Genomic DNA, 20,086 nt, shown 5'->3' with positions numbered 1-20,086 from the left:
TCTGTGTTACCTCATACAGAGTGGTAATTCTAGCTCCATCCATTCCATGCAGTTTCCATAATTCTATTTGTATTTGCTGCCAAAGAAAATTCAGTTGTTTCCATATACCACAGTTAAAAGATCCATTCATCATTGATTGACATTGAGTCTGCTTCCATTTCAAGGCTATTGTGAATAGATCAAGAATTTCTACAGTAGGATACACAGTCTTTTACACATATGCCCAGGAGTGGTAGACATAGAGAATAGTGTAGTTATCTTTCCACACTTTTAGAAATCTTCCACACTAATTTTCAGAGGGCTTACCATTTTTTAATCCCGTTCACTCACCTTTATTCCAGTATTTGATGTACTTTATATTCTTGGGAAATATAAAATATCATAGAAGCTTTGATTTGTATTTCAGTAATTGCTAAACAACTTGGAGCGTATTTATTTTCTTTCTCAGTCACTAAACTGAATTCTCAGTTTAGGTCCATGTGTTTTAAATTGGATTCTTTGTTTTATCAATAGTTAAGTCAATGTTTGTTAAGACATTGGAATCTATGGTTCCTGTAATCCCAACTTTTCTGGTTTCGGATCAAGTGAGAACTTTTGAGATACAGTCTTGAAACCACTCAGCATGGATATGTGAATGAATGGATTATTTAGAGAGTTTTAGCCTGTGCACAAGGCAGTTTCTCTTTTCCTATTGGGCACCCAACTCGTGGAAAGGGATGCTGCTCTTTGTGATTTGGGACATTTCCCTCTGACAATTTTCTCAGACTTCTTGACAACTCCAGGAAACTTACCCTTCTCTTTCCCATACTTGTTCTCCCTCCAAACATGTTCTTTGTTTACTCCTTGAGCTTGCTCTGCATACTTTCCTGTATCGTTTCTGATCTCTCAGGTTTAGAGTTTTCCTTAATACTTGTGGTCTTCTTGCAAATGGATTGTCATTAAGATAGCTCAATAGCCAAAGATGGCACTCTAGATTTCCAAGTGCCCCAAATTCGTAACTATTTCATTCACTTCCCACCAACATGTGATCCCAAAGTCCTTTATTTCCAAGCTTTTATGCTATTTATTCTCAAAATCTCTCACATTTATGTTTTCTTTGTTCCCCTCTCTTGTCTTCTCATGGGATTTTCTTTACTCTCTGCTTGTTCTGTCCCTTCCTCTGACCACTGAAACAGTTTTACATAGATTCAAATATGTTTGCACTACGGGTAATTCTAAAAACTATTTTATTCTGGTGTATTCGATAAAGAAGTTGGCTCTGGCTCTGGGTTTCTGCCCTTCCCTCTATACCTGAGCATGCTGCTTAAAAGTTTCATTCAAATCTGTCCTGTGTCAAATTTGCTCCCTGAATCTATAAAAGGAGAAGAGCTAAAAAGTAAAAGACACAGTATGTTTAAAAATATCTATTTTTTTCAAAAGCGATTATGTCTGCTAATCTTCTCTCCTCTATTATATCCCTAAAATGTTTGATAAAGTATTTATCTTAAGATGTGTAAGACTATTTTCTAAAGGTTCTATAGCTATGGATTTGCAAATTCATTAAGTTAGTTTAAAAATCTGTAAAATCTGAAACAAAAAGTCAGGTTAAAATTTGTAACAAAAATACTTTGTAGTAGAACTTGACATCAGGGATTGTGATGCCTCCAGATGTTCTTTTATTGTACAGAATTGTTTTGCATATCCTGGGTTTTTTGCTTTTCCTTATGAAGTTGAGTACTGTTCTTTTTACATCTATGAAGAATTTTTTTGGAATTTTTCTGGGCATTGTGTTGAATCTGTAGATTGCTTTTGGTAAGATTGCCATTTTTAATATGTTAATTTTGCCTACCCAAGAACATGGAAGATATTTCCACTTTTGGGTGTTTTCCTCAAAGATTTAAAGTTTGTATCATACAACTATTCCACTTGTTTGGTTAGAGTTACTCTTGCTATTTTATGCTATTTGTGGATATTGTGAAGAGTGTTGTTTCTCTGATTTCTTCCCTAGCCCTTTTATCATCTGTGTACAGGAAGGCTAATGATTTTTTGAGTTAATCTTTTATCTAGATACATTTCTGAAAGTGTTTATGAGTTGTAGAAGTTCCTTGGTAGAATTTTTGGGATTGCTTATGTAAACTATTATATCAGCAAACAGTGAGAGTTTCACTTCTTCTTTTCTAATTTGTATTCCCTTGATTTCCTTTTGGTGTCTTAATTCTCTAGCTAGGACTTCAATGACTATATTGAATAGATATGGAGAAAGTGGATAACCTTGACTTGTTCCTTATTTCAGTGGAATTACTCGGAGTTTCTGTCCATTTAGTTTGATGTTGGATGTTGACTTGATGTATATTGCCTTTATTATGTTTAGGTATGTTCCTTCTATTCATGCTCTTTCCAAGAACTTGATCATGAAGGGATGTTACATTTTGTCAAAAGTTTTTTTGGCATCTACTAAGATGATCCTGTGGTATTTATTTTTCAGTTTGTTTACATGGTGGATTACATTGACAGATTTCCATATGGTTAACCATCCCTGCATCTGTGGAATGAAGCCAACTTGATCATGGTGGGTGATGGTTCTGATGTGTTCTTGGATTCAATGTGCCAGTATTTTATTTAGTGTTTTTGCTTCAATGTTCATGAGTAAGATTGTCTATAATTTTCCTTCTTAGTAATGTCTTTCTGTAGTTTGGTTATCAGGGTAATTGTAACTTCCTAAAAAGAGTTTGACATTGTTCCTTCTGTTTCTATTGCGTGAAAAAAATTGAGGAGTATTGGTACTAGTTCTTTTTTGAAAGTCTTGTAGAATTCTGAACTGAAACCAAATTCTACTACAGTGCTACAGTACTGAAAACAACCTAGTATTGGCATAAGAACAGACAGGAGGACCAATGGAATTGAATAGAAGACCTGGATATTAATCCATACACCTTTGAACACCTGATTTTTGACAAAAAAGCAAGAAATCAAAAATGGAAGAAAGAAGGCATATTTAACAAATGGAGCTGGCATAACTGGATATCAACATGTAGAAGAATGAATATAGACCCATATTTATCACCATGCACAAAACTCAAGTCCAAATGGATCAAAGACCTCAACAGAAAACCAGCCACACTGAACTCCATAGAAGAGAAAGTGGAAAGCACACATTAATGCATTGGAACAGGAGACCACTTCCTAAATATAACCTAAGCAGCACAGACACTGAGAGAAACAATTAATGAATGGGGCATCTTGAAACTGAAAATCTTTCTAAAGCAAAGGACACATTCAGAAAACAGCCTACAGAATGGGAAAAGATCTTCACTAACCCCACATCAGACAGAGGTCTGATCTCCAAAATATACAAAAAACTCAAGAAATAGATCATCAAAAGAACACATAATCCAATATAAAATGGACTAGAGACCTAAGCAGAGACTTCCCAACACTTTAGAGGAATCTAAAATGACTGAAAGACATGTAAGGAACTGTTCAACATCCTTTGACATCAAAGAAATGCAAATCAAAACAACTCTGAGATTCCATCTTACACCTCTAAGAATGACCAAGATCAAAAACATTGATGGCAGCTCATGCTGGAGAGGTTGTGGGGAAAAGGAAATATCACTGCTAGTGGGAATGCAAGCTGGAAGAATCCCTTTGTATGTCAGTGTGGCAATTTCTCAGAAACTTAGGAAACAACCTCCTTCAAGATCCAGTCATACCACTTTTGGGTATATATTTGAAGGATGCTCAATCTTGCCACAAGGACATGTGCACAACTATGTTCTTAGCAGCATTATTTGATAAAGCCAGGACCTGGAAGCAACTTAAATGCCCCTCAACTGAAGCATGCATAATAAAAATGTAGTACATTTACATAATGAAGTACTACACATCAGAAAAAAAATGTTTTTTTGATTTTTGAAGGAAAATGGTTGGAGGTAGAAAACAATATTTTGAGTGAGGTAACCCAGACACAGAAAGACAATTATCACTTGTACTCACTCATAGATGGTTTTAAAATATAAAGCAAAAAAAACTGCCTACAAATCACAATCCTAGAGAATTTAGACAACAACGAGGACACTAAGAGAGACTTACATAGATCAAATCTCATGGGAAGTAGAAAAAGACAAGATCTCCGGAGTAAATTGTGAGCATGGGGGACCTTGGGAGAGGGTTGAAGGGTGGAGGGGAGAGGCAAGGAGGGGAGCAGAGAAAACTGTAGAGCTCAATAATAATCAATAAAAAACTGAAAAAGAAAGACCTGAGAGTTAAAAAATATAGACTCTGCTTATTTGTGACTTGAATTCAACCCTTGTTTAGAAAAATAGGTAAGACATAGCATACTGCACATGCCATTTGATTTAATTTTGTTTGTGGAGGAAAGACCTTGCTAATAGCAAACGTTTAAAGATGATTTATGATTCTTAAGTTTCTAAGAGCCTATTTATCATAAAAGAAACTGATTTAGACATGTATGTCGGATCCCTTTTGCCATTGCTAACTATGTTCAACACCATGCATCTAGACAATATGCATAAAGAACTATATGTATTTAACAAATTTTTATGTTTATAAATTCCTAAAGTCTATCCAGGCTAGCAAGTGTCTCAAAGATGGACACATACCCTTCTTGTATTTGATAATATTTTTAATCTTTAGCTATTTGAATAAAACATGTCATATAGGAAACTGTTATTCTGTAAAGTTACACTATGAATGATCATGACGTTGTGTTCCCAGACGTGCTGTGGACTAAATTTTTTAAGATTTTATTTTGATACAAAAGGATCTTTTTTCTCCTTTGGTTTGTCAAAGTAGGGTTTCTCTGTGTAGCTTTGGTACCTCTCCTGAAACTAGTTCTTGTAGACCATGCTGACCTCGAACTCACAAAGATCCAACTGCTTCTGCCTCCCTGGTGCAGGGTTAAAGTCATGTACCACCACTATCCAGCAAGAGTCTTCAATTGAATCTTAATTTCAAAATTATAAGACTTAACTAATGGGATGAAACTATAAAATTCTATTCTTACAACAGCTACCAACTTGATCTAAAGTAAAGAAGATGATTAAAACATGGAAGCTAATGGTCAGTCATTTTATAAATGATCAAATTCTTTACCATGCTCAGACTCTTGTTTTGGTCACGCTGAGTACAAATGTATTTGATTTACAGAGGGACAAGCTTTAGCCTTCTGCTTATGCTATCAATGACAAGTCTGAAACATGAAACTAGAAAGAAGTAAAGTTTGTTTAAAATCAAATATAGTTAATAAATTAGATGATGTCCCTCAAAACCCTCAGAGAGATCTCCTGAACATGGCATTTAAGGTCCTTAATAAAAAGACTTCAACTTATAAACAAAAATACCAGCTTCTGGAATCTGCAGTTGAGGCTATCCACAAATACCATGGAAAATGCAGACTCCACCTGGATATTACCTCAGCTGTGCTAATGCCGACCATGGGTCAAGAGCTGGCACCTGGTCCCTGCCCAAATTGTGGACACTGTGGTGTTGAATGCCCCACTCTGCCTTGGCAAGCTAGGTCAGTATTTTCAAGTTTCTCCTCCACAAAAACATTTCTCAAATCTGAAGAGTCTGGTAGTTGAAGGTTGATGCTGTCCTGTGTGGTAACCAAAGTCCAATGGTGTCTCATGTGGCATCTGAAGATGATAATCTCTGCTCCCAACAAGGACATTGAAATCATATGAAGGATCCCAACTGGTTGCCCCAGTATCAGGTAAGTCTCTATCATTTTAGCTGACACAGAGGCAATTTAGATTATACTTCCTGCTCACACTTATCCTTTTCAGATCTCTCATAGTTTTGATAGCAAGTTTCAACTTTATAATTTTAGCAGGAATGATCAATTCTACCCAGCTCCTCCCAACAAGGCTGCAGTTGCATGGTCAGTCCATGTCATATGCATAAGTCAGGTCCTTTTTATTCTACAGCAAACAGGTCATCTGCTGAAAAAGACAGACTCACAGACAGGGTTGCCTGGTGATAGGCCTAATACTGAAAAAGATAATCTCATAAACGGGTTCAATTGAAAATCAAACTGAAACTATTATGCTGTTACTAGAAACAAATATACTTTTTACTATTTTTTTATTTTAAAGAACCTCCTTTTGAATTATTGTTCCCATAAGTCAATCATAATAGTCTCCTGGTAATAGATTGGATGGAATAAACTTTGAAGTTGAGGTTAATTTTGAGGGTCTAGGGAAATGATTTAAGATGGGTAAAAGCAAGTTGCAAAGGTATGTTTAATTGATCTAAGGTATATGAAAATGAGACTTAAAAATCTGTTACATACAGAGTTCTATCATATTAATCAGTGGAGTTTTGATTAGCTAATTATCTAGCCTTTGTAAAGTACTACCTACTATTTTCATGACCAATGAACAAAATTTTTAATTTTCTTTCATTGTTTTCTAAACAAGACTTTAAATTGATTCTCATTGTGTAAAATACTTATCAGATATACATACATAAAATCTAGACAGAAGAAACAGGGAAAGAGTGTTCATATTTGTATCCCCCTTTGAATTACCAAACTTTTGATATGGCTCTAAGTCACGTGTCTACATCATTATTTATAGACACTGGCTAACTGCTCCTTCTACAATGAGGTTTCAGTACAGATTGCAGAGAGTGGAGATGTTAATATATCTAAGTCTTTCATTTTTATCTGTAAACTAAAACAAATTAATGTAAGATTCAGTGAGTTGTGACTTGAATTTACCTATGCTACTTCAGGCAGACTCCAGATAAGAACTGCTGTTGGGTAAAGTTAAAGCTTTTCTGCCCACTGCCTCTCCTTGAGGATGGGCACTCTCTGCTCCTTGTCTTGGAACTCCTTCCATCTCCTGCAGTAGTGGGCTACTGACCTGTAGTCCTTCCATCCTGTGAAAGCATTCCTAAGAGTACTATAAGTGCCAAATGAATCTAGCATCTAGGAACTTTTTCTTCACATATTTCATAACACCGCAGGTACTAGGAGTATAGGCCTGGAAGCTTGCTTCCTTCTTACACAGCAATGAATAGGTTGAACATTTAAGAAGAAACTTCTTAGTATAGGACCATCCAAATGTGTAACTGATACTCAAATGAACAAAGGCACTGCTTTTAGCAACAATAGAAACAAATAACAGGAATTACTAAAAAGCAAGGCCAAATAACTACTGCACAATATGATAACTAACCAACAAATGAACTCAAAAATATTCAGAAAGATCAAATGTCAGATTGCTAGTTCAAAAAGTAAAAAGATGGATGACCTAAAAGAAGATAGAAACAAGCAAGATAATTCAATTGGGCATTGATACAACACTGTACAGGAGTATCAATGGCTGACGGTTGAGTAAAAAACAAATATATATCAAAGACTCAGTACTAATAAAGTCAAATACTAAAAGGAAATTGAGATTCTGACGTAGGGGAAGAAGAGACAGAAATGTTGAAAATAAAATCAAGAAACTGCCAATAAAAATTCAGTACTGAATAAGCAGAAAACAGAATATCAAACATGAAGGATGTGATTTTCAGATACTGCATTAAAATATCAGTGAGAAATAAATAATAAACATGATCACAATATCGAAATCTTGAGATATTTAAACAAACTATGCAAGAACATGTTGCGTAGGAGATGCTAAGGTGTGCACTAAAGACATGGGGATTTAGCAGAAACTCTCCTAATCTATAGAAAAAAAATCAAACATTCAAACACACACATTTATATTCCCAAAGGTATGTGAGCAGGGTGCAACCTCTCCTGACACATTAAATTCAATCTGAAAATAAAATAAGCCTGACCATGAACTCACAGTATGGATAGACACAAAAGTTGATGATTTCCTTCTTTGATCTCTTTTTGACTAGAGAAATAAAGAGGAGGACAGTAAAGATCTCTAGAAGTATAATGAATGTGGAAAGATTGCAACTGAGTTTCACATTTCTGTGTATACAGTTCATTATTCTTAAAGGAATTACATGTGCACAGATGAGCATGTATTGTCCGGCAGCTAGAACATTCTTAGCACAGTGACACAAATACTTACATTAAGTTTGCAAATAATCCTTAGCACAGTGGTATATACAAATACTTACATTAAGCTTTTGAATAGTGGATTGTGTTTTTTCTCAAAAAATATCTGGATTTCTTTGGGTTGTTCTAGTGTAAAGTAAATGGGGATAAACACACCTAGGATTATATCAGCCTTCATGTATGTGGTGGGCTTCCCATTCTCCAAACACTTCTGGTTAGTTATTTTCATTAAAGAAAAAGTTTGCAGGAGTAGGAGGAGGCAAAGCAAAGGAAGAGACATGTCAGGTTCTGCACTACACAGAGACAATGCCCTGTAACTAGGCTGAGCCATAAAGATTATTGGCTTAGTTCATGGAACAGGTTTAGATCTTGACAGTGTCAGAGAAGACTCTGTTAGCTACAGCTGATTCATGATGTTGCATAGTCTATGGTTCTCATGCCAGACAAGGACACAGATAGAGGAAAGTCTAGAAAACCGAGGGTAAGTGAGAGTGTTGACATTCTCCTCTAACTAATCAGAGTGACCATAAATACACTGGCCTTTCTTTCTTTTCACTCTCATACATGTGCTCTGGGGATCTCATTGCCCTGGGACTCTGCACCTGAATCTTCTATACTAGTGAAAAACATGTTTGTTTTGTTCCTTAGTTCCCTACCTCTATTATTTCATAATCATTCACAGTGACTTTGGAGAGCACCATAGCACGAGAATGAATTGTAGGTCCGGGTTGATTGATTTGAATTGCTGTTTTGAAAGACACATAGAAGTGTGAACAGATAAGAGACAAAACAATAGTTAAACTCCACATTGCAAACACTTGAAATATTTCATCCAACGCTTTCATATGAAGGTGAAGTGGTAATGTCGGTTTTAATGTCTGGAATTCACAGGCACACTCACCTCACATCTATTCTGACTCTCTGATCTGCTCTTTCTTCCTTGTAGCAATGATTGTAAAGATGTAGAAATGAGTAGGGACACTCCAGACAAGTACATAAGATAATTTCTCACTTCATCTTTTCACAGTATTAAGGTTCCCAACCAGTAATCTGTGGTCTGCTATTAAGTGCACTCTGGTACAGCTCCTCCCATGTACACTTGTAAAAATTCAATAAATAGAATAATTCTTCATCTTGACATTTCTTCTTTTCGGTATTCCCACTTATCAGAAATGCTCTTATTTATTTATTTTTTTCAAAATAAAGCAAACTGTCTTTTTTATTTTACATACCAATCCCAGTTCCTCCTCCCTCTACTCCTCTCATTCCTTTCATCTTTTCCCCACACCACACCCCATCCAATTTTCAGAGAGGATAAGGCACATTACTTTGTGGAAGTTCCAAGGCCCTGAATATTATATCTAGGCTGAACAAAGTATCCATCCAAAGAGAATGGGTTCCAAAAAGAGTCCAGGGCCAGATGGTTTCAGTGCAGAATTCTACCAGAACTTCAAAGAAGAGCTAATACCTATACTCCTCAAATTGTTTTACATAATAGAAACAGAAGGAACATTGACAAACTATTTTTATGAGCCTGAAATTACCCTAATATCAAAGCTACAGAAATAATCTTGCTTTAGATATAATTTCACCCTTTCATTTTGCACTACTGCTAATTATAATGTGGTACAAAACGAATCAGCTTTTTATTTTATTTTAAAAATCTATCTTTTCTCATTTCACATGTCAAATACATTTTCCACTCCTTCCACTCTTCATGGTCCCTCCACCTTCCCCCTTCCAACCCTTATCCCACCCTCCATCCAGTCCTCAGAGAGGACAGGCTTCCCATGGGGAGTCAACAAAGTCTAGAACATTGCTTTGAGGCAGGATCAAGGTCCCCCACACTCAGCACGGTATCTTTCAAGAAAAAATAGATTCCAAAAAGCCAGAACAAGCAGTAGAGATAAATCCTGGTCTCATTGCCAGTGGTCCCACAGTCTGCCCTAGCCATACAACTGTCATTCACATTTAGAAGGCCTAGTTTGGTCCTATGCTGGCTCCCTTGCTGTCAGGTCAGTATTAGAACACTTCTTTTAGCTCATGAAAACTGATTCAGTGGGTATCCTCATCACAGTCTTGACCTCTTTGCTTATATTCTCACTCCTCATTTTCGACTGGACTTTGGAGGTCAGCCCAGTGCTCTGCTGAATTCCCTGCATCTGCCTCCATCAGTTGCTGGATGTAGGTTATAGGACAACATTTAAGACATTCATCAATCTGACTGCAGGGCAAGGCCAGTTCAGCCACCATCTATACTTTTGCTGAGGGCCTTAGGTGGGGTCATCCTTGTGGGTTGCTGGGAATTTCTCTAGTGCTAGGGTTTTTACTAAGCTCATAATGGCTCCCTCTTATCTCTTTCTTTGTTCTCCATCTTTGTCCTTCACCCATGTTGACCAACCCATTCCCTTTAGTTCTCCTCCTCCCACCTCTTCTACTCTCCTCCTTTCCTTCTGTCTTGTCCAATCTCACCATCCTTCACTCCCAATTTTCTCAGGAGATCTTGCCTATTTCCCCTTTCCAGGGGGATATATGTATGTTTCTCTTAGGATTCCTCTTGTTACTTAGCTTCTCTGGTGTTGTGAAGCCAAGCCTTATCCTTGGCTTTACAGCTAGTATTCACCTATGTGTGGGTAAATACCCTGTTCATCTTTTGCAGTCTGGGTTATCTCACTCAGTGCTGGGGGAGCTTCTTCTGCTCCTTCAGCCAATAGCCGCTGAGATACCAGCCCATTGGGGCGTGGTCTCTCTCTCTTTAAAAAAGCAGCGGCTGTCCTCCATTCCCTCTCTGGCTTCGGCTCTGCTTCCAGCTCCTAGACTCCTTTCCTGTTCGTGCAGAGGGGTTGTTGTCTGGAACGGTAATGTGTAAGTTTTTCCCCTTTGAATAAATAACCATTCTATTAATCATAATTCCAAACTGGTGTGGAATTGTTTGTGACTTACACCTTCATCTGGTGCCCCACGTTTGGTTGTAGAACCCTCCCTTCACCCCACTCAACTGCTTGCCACCAGCTTAGCTAGTCATGAGCCCTCCCTCAGCTGCGGCCTGTGTCCTGTGTGTGGAGCCAGCAGTTCAATTAAACCCTATGCCTCCCGAGCTCCACAGGCTCAGGACAGTCTCTGCCTGCCAGTTTGCTCTTTTCTGAATTGTTTTTATATTTCCCTTGTAAGTGTGGCACTTGAGTGATGTGAATCAGAACGCAAGCAACTGCCTAAAGCTGCAACCCCTCAGGGCGACTGGGTCACATGGAGGCATGCACGGCTTCCGAGTTGCTCTTTTCTACCCCTGGATTCTGGGTTTCTGGTTCCGTGTATGGAATTGATTTAATTACATTTTCTTTGTTGAGCAACTTATATTTCCTATCTTTTAACAAATACTAAGGCGGACACTGAAACAGGACCCTGTTTCCGTCACCTTTACAGTGGTTCTAGTCGAAACTTGGCAACAGCGCCGCCTACTAGACAAGAGGTAATATGGCAGTTTTTGTTTCCAATGCCAATTTTACTGTTTTCTTTATTAATACAATGGATTATGTCATGTAAGGTTTATATGACTATGGGCTTACACTAATTTACTTGTTACTAAGTTTCAGTTTTCTCTTCAATATTTTAACATTAAGGAAGATACAATATTTATGGACTAGGAATGAACAACTAATTGAAAGGATTAAAATTATTGAAAATCAGGGGTTATTTGAACAAGTGGATACTATGATAGACAATACTGACTCATATCCAAGGGTACTAGGAAGTTACCTGAAAGGGTTCAGACTGTTGAATTTGACGTTCAGACATTACCACAAAGTTTTGATAAGGTAACAGATAGAATGTACCTCCAGAATGGGAACCAAAAAACTGATACCTTAGGGAAATTCCTAAAAACACGGGTAGGTTAGGAGATTCAAGATTTAAGGGAGACAATGATAAAAAGATTAGAAATGATTGAAGAAATTATTGGAGCTGGTGAACAGAGGAAGAAGGCACAAGTCCAGGATACAATGCCACCACCAGCTGTCAGAACTGGCTTACCCAGGGTTCTAACAACATACCCTGTAATTTATTCCGACAAAGGGTCAACTTATAAAGGCTCATAGGGAGTTAAAGAAGCTAGATGGACACTAATAGCAACGAATGATTTAAAAGAAATTAAGCAAGCTGTCGTCAATTATGGCTTACACTGTGCATTTGTTAAGGAAATGATAAGGACTTGGGCTTCTAATGTCAGAGCTACCCCCCATGATTTCTCTCAGCTAGTGTCTGCAGTTTTAGATGATGGACCTTCCTTGATGTTTGGGATTTATTTCAGAGAAGAATCCAAACATATGGAACAGCAAGGAAGAGCAAAAGGTGTGGAGGTTTCCCAAGATCAAATTCTTGGTATAGGAGCATATGCTGATCCACAGGTCCAAGCTCTTTATGACGAAGAAGTGCTGTCCTTATGTCACAAAGCAGCCTTGAATGCTTTGAGTAGAATACAAGATCCAGCAAAAAGGGTCGAATCATATACCAGGGTTAGGCAGGTACAGAGAGAACCCTTTACTGACTTTGTGCAAAGATTAATTAAGGCTCTGAACATAGGGGTAACAGACCCAGAAGCTAGACGACTACTTCTTGAATCTCTAGCTTTTGAAAATTCAAATACTGAATGTAAAAAGATAATTGGGCCTTTAAGATCTACATCAGCACCTATGGAAGAATGGATACAGCATACAATGAATGTTGAGACATTTAGCTATAATGATGAATCATGGGTAGGTGAAGCGATTTCCAAAGTTATGAGGAGACATCAAACTACCAGGTGTTTTAATTGTGGTAAATTAGGACATCTGAAAAGGGATTGCAAGCAAAGAAATTCTAGGAATAATATCTCCTCTGGGAATGACAAAAGTAGGAGACCTCAGCCTTCAGGTACATGTAGGAGATGCGGTAAAGGCTGACATTGGTCCAACGAATGCAGGTCAACAACAGACAGACATGGCAACCCGATACCATCAGGAAACCACTTGAGGGGCCTCTCCCAGGCCCCCAAGCCAAAAGTGGCCCAGTCATTCCCAGTTACAGTGGAAAATATGTCTCACCAAAAAAATTAAAAACTCCAATGTCTGCCATAAAAAGTAATACTGGTCTAAATGATGAATTACATGTGGAGAATGAGTCAAAAAATTCAGTGGGACAGAGTAAATGTATATTTTGGCAGACTTCTATTAACAATCAAAGACCAAAGCTAAGAGTCTGTATAAATGGTATTTTTATTGAAGACTTATTAGACACAGGTGATGTAAGTATCATTACTCCAGAATCTTGGCATCTGAATTGGCCTCTTCAAGAGGTAGATGTTTAGTTCCTAGGAATTGGAACCCTATCTCGTGTAAAACAAAGCACAAGATGGGTGGAATGCATAGGGCCTGAAGGGCAAATAGGAAGACTAAGGCCATATATAGCCAATATTGCAATAAATTTATGGGGCCGTGACCTGCTACAGCAATGGAATACCCAGATTAACATTCCTGTTGTTCCCAGAACTCACAATTCTGGGAAGGATATAATGAGGTATTATGGAAAAAGGTCACCAGCCATTCAGGCTGTACAAGAACATACAGCCAATAGCAAACCTTTAGAGGTACCAACAGCCCTACCTTTAAAATGGCTAACTGAGAAGCCAATATGGATCAAGCAGTGGCCTCTAGCTGAAGAGAAATTACAGGCTTTGGAACAGCTGGTATAAGAGCAACTAGATGCTAACCATATTAAAGAATCAACCAGCCCTTGGAATTCTCCTGTGTTTGTTGTAAAAAAGAAATCTGGTAAATGGAGAATGGTGACAGATTTAAGAGCTGTCAACAAGGTAGTTCAACCTATGGGTCCACAACAATTTGGAATTCCTTTGCCTTCTCTATTACCAAGAGGATGGCCTCTTATAGTTATTGATTTGAAAGATTGTTTTTTCACTATACCTTTGCAAGTAAAGGATAGAGAAAAAATTTGCCTTCACAGTACCTACTTATAATAATTCTCAGCCTACTAGGAGATATCAATGGACTATCCTCCCACAGGGGATGCTCAATAGTCCCACATTGTACCAAAATTTTGTTAATAAGCCATTGGAAATAATTTGTAAGCAATTTCCCAAGTATATAATTTATCATTACATGGATGACACTTTATTATCTGATTCAAATAAAGATACTTTGGAAAATATGTTTGAAGAAGTAAAGAAAGTCTTGCCTAGGTGGGGATTACAAATTGCCCCTGAAAAGATTCAAAGAGGAGATTCTATTAATTACCTAGGTTACATAATAGGGTTAGAGAAAATTCAAACGCAAAATGCACAAATTAGGAAAGATCAGTTGCAGACTCTTAATGACTTCCAAAGACTGTTAAGAGATATTTCCAGTCTACGACCAGCTGTTGGGATAACACCTGATCTAATAGTTCATTTAAACAAAACCTTAGATGGTGATAAGGATTTGAATGGTCCCAGAAAATTGACAGTTGAAGCAGAAAAGGAACTGACAATGATTGAGGAAAAATTACAGGAGGCACATGTGGATAGAGTGAACCCAAATCTTAGTTCCATCCTAGTCATACTGCCTTCCAGAATTTCTCCTACAGGGATTTTAATGCAGAGGGAAGATATTATTTTAGAGTGGATATTTATACCTCATAAACCAAGTAAAAAATTAAAAAATTATGTAGAAAAGGTCTCTGAATTAATTATAAAACGTAAACTGAGACCTCGTCAACTAGCAGGTATAGACCCAGCAGAAATTATAGTGCCCTTTACTACTGTAATAAGAAAATAAGAAAGTTATTATTAAATAAGTAATAAATAAGTAAATAAAGAAAGTAAATAAGAAAGTTATGGGAAGATAATGAACCATGGCAAAGAGCTTGTGCTAATTTTTTGGGAGAAATTAACAGCAACTATCCCAAAAATGATAGACTTAACCTCATAAAGAGAACTTCTTGGATTCTTCCTAGAATTGTACGTGATGCTCCAATAACTGGAGCTCGGACATTTTATACCAATGCAAATAAATCAGGGAAAGCAGATTATAAATTGGAAGAATTGAGTAAGGTGGAACAAAGTCCTTATAATTCTGTCCAGAAGGCAGAATTATATGTCATTCTTATGGTGCTAAAGGATTTTAAAGAATCTTAATATAGTTACAGATTCACAATATGCAGAAAGAGTTATCTTGCATATTGAAACCACTGAATTCATACCAGATGACACAGAGTTGACTTCATTGTTTATCCAGGTACAGGACATAATTAGGAATAGGCTTTGTCCAATGTACATAACACACATCTGGTCTCATACCGGTCTGCCTGGCTCTCTAGCACAAGGTAATGCTGAAATTGACCAATTATTGATTGGAAGTGTTCTGCAGGCCTCAGAATTTCATAAAAAACATCATGTCAATAGTAAGGGCTTAAAGAAAGAGTTATCCATTACATGGCAACAAGCTAAGGACATTATAAAGAGATGTCCTACTTGTTCTTTCTATAATCAAACACCATTGCCTGCTGGGAATAACCCAAAGGTTACTCAAAGGAATGAAATCTGGCAGATGGATGTGTTCCACTTTATGGAATTTGGTAAATTAAAATATGTACACCACACCATAGACACGTATTCAGGTTTTCAATGGGCAACTGCCCTGAGCTCAGAAAAGGCTGATTCGGTAATCACACATTTTTTGGAAGTTATGGCCATCACGGATATACCTGCACAAATAAAGACAGACAATGGTCCAGCATATGTATCTAAGAAAATGAAACGCTTTTTTGTTTATTATAATATAAAACACATTACAGGTATACCAAATAATCCTACAGGTCAGACAGTTATAGAAAGATAAAATCGTATTATAAAAGATATGCTGAACAAACAGAAAGGAATGAAAGATACCCCCAGAAATAGGTTGCATAATGCTTTATTAACCTTGAATTTTCTTAATGCTAATGAGAAAGGAACAACAGCAGCATTGAGGCATTGGATAATGGAAAAAACTTCTGAAGTAAACCAACCTGTTTATTTCAAAGACATGCTGACCTCTCTATGGAAGCCAGGAGATGTGCTACGTTGGGGAAGGGGTTTTGCTCTTGTTTCCACAGGAGAAGAAAAATTGTAGATTCCATCAAAATTAACAAAGGTTTGATTTGAAGAGGAGAAGCTTCTTGGAAAGGAGAAATCACAGCTCATCTACAATGATGATATTCATACAGGTGGTAAGAAAAACATATAGAATGGGGGCAGGGTTCTGTTCTTATCTCCACAGGAAAACACTCATCTTTGAAAAATTCAAGGGACCCTGGATATTTGAATACTGAGAGATGGAAAATAATGGCCCGATAGGGACTATCAAGAAAACTGAATAGGTTCTGTAAGTAAAATATACTAAATCATATTTCTAAATTTATAGAGCTGGTTTTGGAGTTGGACTCTGGCTCTTTCCCTCTCTAATTTCAAGCCTTTTGTTAAAAGAAATACCCAGAGTTTCTGGAGTTTCTGTCTCATGTCAAGAGCCATGATATGGAACAGAAAGAAATATGAGTTTATAAAACATCTTTACTTTCCTTCATATATCTCATACATTTCATTAAATATATCTATCATGCCATTCATATGTACGTCTGTATATGCTTATATGATTACTGTTTAGGTTTTACACAATGAACAATGAGTTTTTCCTGCAATGACACTTGAAGTTTCCAGGAAGAAGATGGGACCCCATAACAACAGCTCCACCCGGTTGATATGATGTCATGATACTGATAGCACTACTACAAGACCTGTTTTGGGTACTAGCTGCACAAGATGGTTCCAACGTGGTCAGCTGAAAAGGTGCACATCTTGTACAATATTCTGGTCAGACCTCCACAAAATACTCAGAGACTATTTGCAATTTTAAAAGACATCGATCTTGAAATTTAACCATCATTTTACTTTCACAGGATCCCCCAGAAAGAACGTCACCCCCATGAGAGCTGGAAGTAATTCTAGAGAACGACATCCCCTCTCCCAGTAAAGTTTGTCCTTGGGTTTAGGGACATCATTTAGGGGTTGGTTATAATTAGTATACGGTTGAGGGTTGGGGGAGGAATTTTTTAAGCGCAGGAATCATTGAAAAAAAGAGGGATAATTGGATTATGGAATAATAGATTTGTACTTGTGAGTTATTGATTTTAGACAAATATATTGGTATCGATTCTTATATATTGATACAAAGTTAAATTATGTTGACTATTGTATGTATGCATGCTTCTACCTCTGTTTAAAACATTTTTATGTATTGATATATATATATATATATATATATATATATATATATATATAGTATTGATATATGTATATTTACCATATTGCAATGTATACTTGCACATTGTTTATGTTTGGAGGTCACATTGTCCTCATTTATTGTGCAGTTGTTTATTGTCTCAGTTTTTAGATAGGTATTGAGAATTATATAGATCAATAGTCATCTAAGTTTGTCATTTATAATTAGACTAATCAGGTTCTTTTGATACATAGATATTATACTCAGTATAGATAGATAGACTTCAACCTCTTCAAAGAGCTGTAGAAAATGATCTTTAATAAAGATCCTTAAGATCTTACCTAAAGACTCAGGTAACATTATTTCTCTTCTCAGATCTTCGATGGGATTGAAGATTATATAAATGTAGTTACTTTCCTCTCATGACTTGGCCAAGTTATTTCTTATACAAGACTTAAGCTAGTTAGAATAGAATATTTGTATTCATTGTATATAATTTTGTAGGTTTGTACTTATTGTATATAATTTCGTAGTAGGCTTAGAACTCTCTTACTTAAACAACAGGGGGAGATACTGTTGGAGCTGCTTCCGCTCCTTCAGCCAATAGCCGCTGAGATACCAGCCCATTGGGGCGTGGTCTCTCTCTCTCTTTAAAAAAGCAGCGGGTGTCCTCCATTCTCTCTCTGGCTTCCAGCTCCGCTTCCGGCTCCTAGACTCCTTTCCTGTTCGCACAGAGGGGCTGTTGTCTGGGATGGTAATCTGTAAGTTTTTCCCCTTTGAATAAATAACCATTCTATTAATCATAATTCCAAACTGGTGTGGAATTGTTTGTGACTTACGCCTTCAACTCAGGATTACTTTTTCTAGTTCCATCCATTTTCTTGCAAGTGTTGTATTTTTGGATGCTATTTTCCAGTATTTAATTGAATATTATTACATCAATGTTCACGAATGAGATTCGTCTGTAATTCTCTTTCTTAGTAATGTCTTTATGTGGTTTGAGAATTGGGGTAATTTAGGGTTTACTAGAGACTTGACTGTAAATGGGATCCCAGGTCCAAGGAGAGATCCCCAGATTGTTCTCTGGACAGAGGAGAGGGTGCCTGAACTGGCCTTGGCCCATAACCATACTGATGAATATTTTGCTAATCACCATAGATCCTTCATCTGGCAATAGATGGAGATAGAGACAGGGACCGACGTTGGAACACTGGACTTAACTCCCTAGGTCTAACCGAGAAGCAGAAGGAAGAAGAATGTGAGCAGGGAGGGCAAGATCAGAGGGAACCTTCATCCGGCGATGGATGGTGATGCAGACGGAGACCCACATTGGAGCACCGGACTGAGCCCCCCAAGGTCCAAAGGAGGAGCAGAAGGAGGAAGAACATGAAAAAGGAAATCAGAACCGCAAGGGGATCGATCACCCACTGATACAAGGTGACTGATCTAATGAGAGTTCACCAAGGCCAGTTGACTGGGACTGAAGGAGCGCTTGATCCAAACAGATTCTCTGGAGGAGGCTGGATTCTCTGAATGTGGCTGGCCCGAAGTCTTTCTAAAAAGCCATTGACAATGACTCTGGGACTTGTTTCCTCTGCATATTCTGGATTTTTTGGGATCCAGTCTGATTGGATACTCACCTTCCTGGTCCTGGAGGGAGCAGGGAGGAACTTGAACTACCCACAGGGCAGGAAACCCTGACTGCTCTTAGGGATGGAGAGGGAAGAGGAGAGGGAGTGGGGGGAGTGGGAGGGTGTTGGGAGGAGGGACGAAAATGGAAACTTTTATATTTTAATAAACTTTAAAAAAAGAGTTTGGCAATGTTCCTTCTGTTTCCATTGTGTTGAACAATTTGAGGAATAATGGTATTATTTATACTTTGAAAATCTTGTAGAATTTTGAGCTGAAACCATCTGGTCCTGAGCTTTTCTTTGATTGCTAGACTTTTAATGACTGTTTCTATTTTTCCAGCTGTTATAGGTCTATTTAATTTGCTTATCTGGTCTTGATTTAATTTTGGTAAGTGACATTTATCCAGAGAGTTGTCCATTTCCTTTAAGTTTCCAATTTTGTGGAGTATAGGTTTTTAAAATATGACCTAATGGTTCTCTGGATATCTTCTGTGTCTGTTGTTATGTGCCCCCTTTTCATTTCTGATTTTGTTAATTTAGATATTCTCTCTCTGCCTTTTGGTTGGTTTGGATAATGCCTTGTCTATTTTGCTGGTTTTCTTGAAGAATCAACTTTTTGTCTCATTATTTTCTTTGTTTCTATTTTGTTGATTTCTATTCTCAATTTAATTATTTTCTGCCATTTATTTTTCCTGAGTGAGTTTGCTTCTTTTTGTTCTAGAGTTTTCAAATGTTATTTTAATTCACTAGTATGATATTTTTCTAGCTTCTTTATGTATGCATTTAGTGCTATAAATTTTCTTCTTAAAACTGCTTTCATTGTGTCCCATAGATTTGGGTATGTTGTGTGGTGATTTTAATTGAATTTTAGGAAGTCTTTAATTTCCCCTTTATATCTTCCTTGATTCATTGATTATTCAGGTGAGCATAGTTTAATTTCCATGTGTTTGTGGACTTTGTGTAATTAGTGTTGCTGTTGAATTCTAATTTTAAGCCGTGGTGATCTGATAAGATACATGGTGTTATTCCATTTTTTATAACTGTTGAGGTTTGTTTTTTACCTAGTATATTGTCAGTTTTTGAGAAAGTTCCATGAGGTGCTGAGAAGAGGGAATAATCTTTTATGTTTGGAGGGAATGTTCTAT

General features: G+C 37.2%; 1 protein-coding gene across 1 annotated transcript in view; it reads right to left on the bottom strand.

Moving 5' to 3' along the window:
• LOC125396177 (vomeronasal type-2 receptor 26-like) overlaps window positions 1-8,306 on the bottom strand; it is a 64,961-nt gene extending 56,655 nt beyond the window's left edge. The window contains 1 exon segment of the mRNA XM_087897970.1: window positions 8,089-8,306. Coding sequence (XP_087754096.1) covers window positions 8,089-8,306 — 218 coding nt within the window.
• Between the last annotated feature and the right edge of the window lie 11,780 nt (window positions 8,307-20,086).

The sequence above is a fragment of the Myodes glareolus genome, chromosome 2 (genome assembly GCF_982192425.1).
Source record: "Myodes glareolus chromosome 2, mMyoGla1.1, whole genome shotgun sequence".
Classification (NCBI taxonomy): domain Eukaryota; kingdom Metazoa; phylum Chordata; class Mammalia; order Rodentia; family Cricetidae; genus Myodes; species Myodes glareolus.
This window is presented reverse-complemented; position numbering and strand designations above follow the sequence as displayed.